Source organism: Neoarius graeffei, chromosome 6, assembly GCF_027579695.1.
Source record: "Neoarius graeffei isolate fNeoGra1 chromosome 6, fNeoGra1.pri, whole genome shotgun sequence".
Classification (NCBI taxonomy): Eukaryota; Metazoa; Chordata; class Actinopteri; order Siluriformes; family Ariidae; genus Neoarius; species Neoarius graeffei.
Window position 1 is genome coordinate 50808065 of NC_083574.1, and position 6224 is coordinate 50814288.

The window sequence follows — 6224 nt, forward strand, 5'->3', positions numbered from 1 at the left end:
TGTTATAAGATATACACACAAGATCATGTTGGTTAAGAAAAACAAAACTAAAATTTGGTTACTGAGATGACTGATGTCAGAATCCGATGTCATTAGTGTGTAACTTTGAGTGTCTTTGACATAACATTTGTGCTTGGTAATTGCTCTTGATAGCTGTGTAGTCACTGTAGTGTGTTTGTCTGTATGGTGATTGGTGAACCATTTTGCATCACAGAATATGCCGCAGCGGTGCAGCCGCATGGACTCTGGGGCCTGTGATTGTATTGCCCAGACCAGTTGGTCTCCTAGTGGAAAATCCTTAAAAAAATGCTCTGACGTCAAGTCAGTGGAAAAACACTGGGAGTGAAATATTGGGAATTATTATAGATACAGGACACTTTTTCGATTGAATAAAAATGTATTCAGTTCCCTTCTAGCAGGTTTCATTCATTTGGCTTGATAGCATATCGCTTATCCTACTGTACATGCATTACATCACTCTACCTAAAGCCTCGGTCACAACCAGCCTTACGTGCTCCTATGGCCGGTCTACGTGCAAAAAACGCAAGAAACGCACAGAGGGCGTGCGTGTGACGTGCTGATTTTCGAGCCGTAGACTGGCCGCAGACCGGCCGCAGAGGTTCTTTGTCATGTCAAACAAACTCTACGGGCGCTTACGTTTTTTTCAGGTTGCAAAACAAACTTACGGCCAACGTGCGTCTTTCTCCATGAACAAAAAAAAACGCAGCGATTTGGGAAACGCCAAAAATCGCACAGCCAAAAAATCATACGTCCTGTTGTGACCTAGGCTTAACGGTGAATGAGCGTTTAATATGGTTTGATATTGCATGGCTGTCAAGACAACATGATGTCACACATCGAAGTTGATATTCAGTGAGTTTTCTTTCTCATCACACACAAACAACCATTCACAGTCAATTTAGAGCCACCAGTTAACCTAACCTGCATATCTTTGGACTGCGGGAGGAAACTCACGCAGACACAGGGAGAACACAGAAAGACCCTCGTCGGCCACTGGGTTCGAACCCAGAACCTTCTTACTGTGAGGTGACAGTGCTAACCACTACACCACCATGCTATTAGTGCATGTATGGAAAAGTAAGAATTGCACTGCATGTTGCACACTGCACTTTTGTGCACATCACAAAAAATAATAATAAAAAACCTCGAACGTGAACAAGACAGTGTTTATCAGCAGATCGCAGCTGTGGTTGGGTGAGGAATAACCGCCGCCTGTCGGTGTTTGTATAAATGGCGCACACGCATGCGTCGAGACCAGTGGCGGCTGGTAGTCTTTCAAACAGGGGAGGCTGGTCGGTTATGATATTTCCAGATTTTAAAAGAAAAAACACATCAATTTTTCCCATACTCTTGCCTCTCATCTGGCTGATTGTTGGCAGGGTCACAAACTGTGAAATAACAGGTTCTTTTGGCCCATTAGCCTACTGTCCAATATACATGATGGTGGTGTTGGGGGGGGATATTTTAACATTTTATATTTTAAAATTGTGGCATGTTGTTTAAAAATTGATCATTACTGAAAGCAGCTCTTTGTCAGGAACCTCAGCAGTAACAGCAGAGTGTTCTGGAATAGGCACAAGCACTGACCTTGGAGAGCCAAACATAGAGCTGGGTGCCACACATTTCATTCAATGACACTTTCCCTATATTTTACTTATTTTGACTGAGAAATGTTTTATTGACAATTTTGATAACCCTTCATTTTTTATCCAGGTCTGTAGTGTGAAATGTTCTCGGCTGTGTTTTTGTTTAAAAATGTTTTCCAAATTGTAGCTGTGTTTAATTCATATCCAGAGAAATATATATTCCAATATAATATACTCAGCATAAACATTTTAAATAGATTCTATATTTTTGGTCCATCCATGACATATTACTAAAGTAGCCTATTTACTGTTGTTGATGTGGGTCACTTGCTGTTAGCCAATTCACTTTCTCGTACCAGGAGAGCTGAAAGGAACGAGTATTATTCCCTACCTTTTTCACCAAGTCAATTTGAGGCGTTGGTCTACCCTGCTCTTTAATTTTATTTTTTTCCTCAAAAGGAAGACTGGCAAATGGCTTCGCCAAAATTAAATCAGCATCCCTGGGATCACTCTAATTTCACCTTCAAATTAACTGCTAATCCTAGAGGTTCACATACTTTTGCCACATACAAACATAATATTGGATCATTTTCCTCAATAAATAAATGACCAAGTATAAGATTTTTGTCTCATTTGTTTAACTGGGTTCTCTTTATCTACTTTTAGGACTTGTGTGAAAATCTGATGTTTTTGGTTATATTTATGCAGAAATATAGAAAATTCTAAAGGGTTCACAAACTTTCAAGCACCACTGTAACTTACAGCTTAATGTCAGCTCTGTTATTCTCAGGAAAAAAAAAAGAGATCTTAACAAAGTTGCGAACAAACTTGCTAACAACCAAGTAAGCATATTAAACTAAGCTAATGCTAACTGGAGAAATGATGAGGTCATGCAACAGTATTTTGCTATTTGATATCTTTATCCAGCCACAGGGTAGAACACCATATCCTCCTGAGAACCAACCCATAGATTTGGCCTCTGTAGTTGAGATTTGTTTTACGTGCACACCCTCTTACTCTTTCAAGCTATTCACTTGAATCCTGGTGTGTTGTAAAGAATACATCCTGGGCTTTCCAATGATATATCATGTGACTAGGAGGTTTGCTGGGAAATTCCTAGTAAGGAAATCACAACAAAAGAAATTAGAGACACATTTCTTTCTTGGTTCCCAGGAGGATATTCTGCAAATACCTGCAGTTAAAAATAAATAAATAAATAAACAAACAAACAAACCAACCAACACTGTACCTTATCAAATTTCTAGATTGTGTTTTACCATTGAATTAATGAAGTTGAAAGTTTGCAAGGTTCTGTAAGTTAATTACTGATTGTAGAACTTCAGCTGCTGTCTAAAGTTACATCTACATCAGATTCATTATTAAATAGAGATATACTTCTAGTCTAAATGTTTTTTTGGTTTGTTTGGTTTTTTTCCCCAGCAACCACACAATATTCTCCAGAGGAGACCGTTGGAGACCACCTTATCACAGAACAGACTGAACAACCACAGCATGAAACCACCACGCAATCATATAGTTCAAAACCACAGCATACACACTGACACTCAAGAGGCTGAGACTGACCTCATTCAAGTCATATGTCAGGTGAACAAAGCACACTATGGTCAAGGTTGACCGTTTGCCGAGTATACTCCAGAGCATACCTGTTTGGCAAACCTCATCCTTTTCTTTCTTTCCAACCCTGCTTAGTGCTTTGGGAGGGATATGATGGTTACAATCGACACTGGCTGTACCCTAAATCTGAGATCATCAGTCAGCGTAGATAAACTTGGGTAAGTCTATACTATAATATGAATGATTGATTTTTTAAAATGTGCAGATGCATCATTTCATGCACAGTGGTTAGTGATTTCATGATAGTTCCCAGCATCAAAAGAGATTCTGTGTCTGTTCTTTAAATTATGAACACCTTAAACCATTATCAGGTCCAGACTTGCATTATCCCGTACTCATATGTGTGAAGATGAGGAATAATAAGTTGGTCATGTAAGGGTTTAAATGGTGATACAATCAGAGCACTAATAATTGTTATATTGGTTCTACAGCTTTAATGCAAAGATTACCAACAACAAAAATGAGGATCATTTAGGGCCACTCTTGCACAATCTCCAAACCATAGGACACATGAAGCTGAGTTTGGTTATTGGGCAAACAGAAACTGATCTTTTATTTACTGTTGTGGGTAAGTGCATGATGACACTGTACTTAAGTGTTACTAAGATTCAAGCAATTAAATTAAACTCAATCCATAAATGAAGTGTATTATTTGTTGTAGAAAACAACAGAATGTTTATATCATTGGGCACAAGGACACTCAAGTTTCTGAAGGTAATCTCTGTGTGTGTGTGTGTGTGTGTGTGTGTGTGTGTGTGTGTGTGTGTGTGTGTGTGTGTGTGTGTGTGAAGACTTGGCAATCCAAGACACCATGCTCACAACAGGTTTTAGTATAATTTAAATGCATGATGTAATATGTCCCATCTTTTATAGTGTGTTATTGACACTGAAAAGCAGATGCTTGTTCTTGGAAATTCTGTACGGGAGCAAGTCCGTTTTGTTGGAAAACATGAAAATGAAGGTTAGAATAATTTGTGGCATTTTTATGTTATTTGAGCTCTATTCTACTATACTTACCAAAATCTCATTTTCTAATTTCTGCTCAACATTTCAGTCTCCATGGGATAAGAAGAACCAACAAATATCTCTATTCTTATCTCATGAACAGATGTATCGGCAAAGGAAATTAGATTAAAGAGCCTGGGGGTCATTACAGGAATCCATCAAGCCTGTTGGCTGTCTATCACATCTCCCTTTTTCCACTTCCTCTGTGCAGAGCTCATTATGAACTGATTATCCTGGCAGGGCATTGCTGAATTATGAATAAAGAGCAAGTGTCATTCTGACATCCACACTTTGATGAGCTGTATGCATATGTCATTCATTTATGATGGTAGATTTAGGTTTTAGCTTCAGTAATAAAAGGATTGTAATCATGGATAAACAAACAATTATTATGAGGGTCGTCTCACACCAAATATTGACTTTGTTTCATTTATTATGGCTTACTGCTGTTTATCTTTTTTTTATGTTGAAATATTTAATTTCATTATTTTTAAGCCATTTTTGGTCTACAGCATTTCTTTACATGTACCTAAGACTTTTGCACAGTACTACATATAGACATTTGTATATACTGAGATCCTCTAGGGCAGATGTATTCAAGCTTTTTCTTCATAAGCTGTACTCCCCAGTTGTTGCAGGTTTTTTGTTTTGTTTTTTAAAAAAGAACTCATTCTTGACCTGTATTTGCATTATTTTTATACATTATGCTGCTGCCACATGATTTGCTGATTGGATAATGGCATGATTGAGCAGGTGTATAGATGTTTCTCATAAAGTGGTTGGTTAGTTTATGTATCTATACAACATATATGTACAGACATCATACATAGCAATTTGTTTCTATTACATAAAGCATTGTTTTTTTTGAAACCCTACATTTCCCTAAATTGTGCAACTCCTTTAGCTAAGAATGAGCTAAAATGACAGTTTAGCATTACGACCTGCATCATGCATATTATTTAGGTAAATGTCACTAATAGCAAAATTGTTTTGTATAAGAATATTTTACTAGAAAAGATTGTAATGACGTCCTGTCATAAACTATTTTGTCAACTGTATGTTTTAATTAAATAAAAGTTAAGGACATTAAATACAATGGTTTGCTGTCTGTTAGCAACAGTATGAATTATTATTACTTGGAAAATATTTGACTATTCTTACTGTTTATGATCATATGTTTGGAAAAAATTTTTTGTAAGTTTACCCAACTAAACTATGTTTTAAACGTGCAATAGTCTATATATTTTTTTATTTCTTATTAGTACCACTAATGTGTAAAAATATGTAGAACTTATAAAAAATAGTATTTAAACCATAGCCTCACAAGTGTATTACATCAATGAGAAACCCCATTAGGAAACCTGTCTTCCAGTCTAGACAGCTGGTTTGTGTTTGGATGGGCCTCATATCAGTCCTTTTATTAACACAGTCTAAAATCCGTTCACTCCTCCACAACTCAGTCTCACATCAGCAATCACCCAGTGATATCATGACATGCAAACTCAAGTTAAGCCACCATTTTCTGGGCAGAGCTTTGCGTATATGAATGGGAATGGAGCAAACGCAAGGTGAAAAAAAATCTTCCAAATCTTATTTAGGTCTACATATTAAAGGGCCAGTTCACCCTTCCCAGAATCCTCTGTGCCAAGTAGTGAGTCGCCATTTTCCATGCCAGCGATATTCCAAAAACAATTTATTCCAAAAACATCCTAGGCCATAGAGCTTAAATTGCAATGTGAAATTGAAGATATTTTATCAAAGTATCTATATTTTAAATTCTTTTGATCATTCCATTCTTGTATGGTTATTCCTTTGTAATGGACCAGAGTTGGCCTGGACTGTCTCATGGGTGGATGAAGGCCCAGTTTTTTCATGAAGGAAAGAACAGATAAGGCATATTTTATTCAAAGCTCCCACATTTGAGATGTAGATGAACAAAAAGTTTGAGATGGGTTTTGAAGGAATCACTAACAGTGA

At 37.1% G+C, this 6224-nt stretch overlaps 1 protein-coding gene across 3 annotated transcripts in view; it reads left to right on the plus strand.

The window, feature by feature from the left end:
• Positions 1-4648, plus strand: part of LOC132887953 (nuclear receptor-interacting protein 3-like) — an 11569-nt gene extending 6921 nt beyond the window's left edge. For all 3 annotated transcript variants that reach the window (XM_060923785.1, XM_060923783.1, XM_060923784.1), the window contains exons 3-8: positions 3048-3212; positions 3318-3400; positions 3674-3810; positions 3904-3956; positions 4116-4203; positions 4297-4648. In XM_060923785.1, the coding sequence (XP_060779768.1) occupies positions 3048-3212; positions 3318-3400; positions 3674-3810; positions 3904-3956; positions 4116-4203; positions 4297-4310 (540 nt within the window). In that variant the 3' untranslated portion in view covers positions 4311-4648. The remainder of the gene's footprint in view (positions 1-3047; positions 3213-3317; positions 3401-3673; positions 3811-3903; positions 3957-4115; positions 4204-4296) is intronic.
• Positions 4649-6224: the final 1576 nt, after the last annotated feature.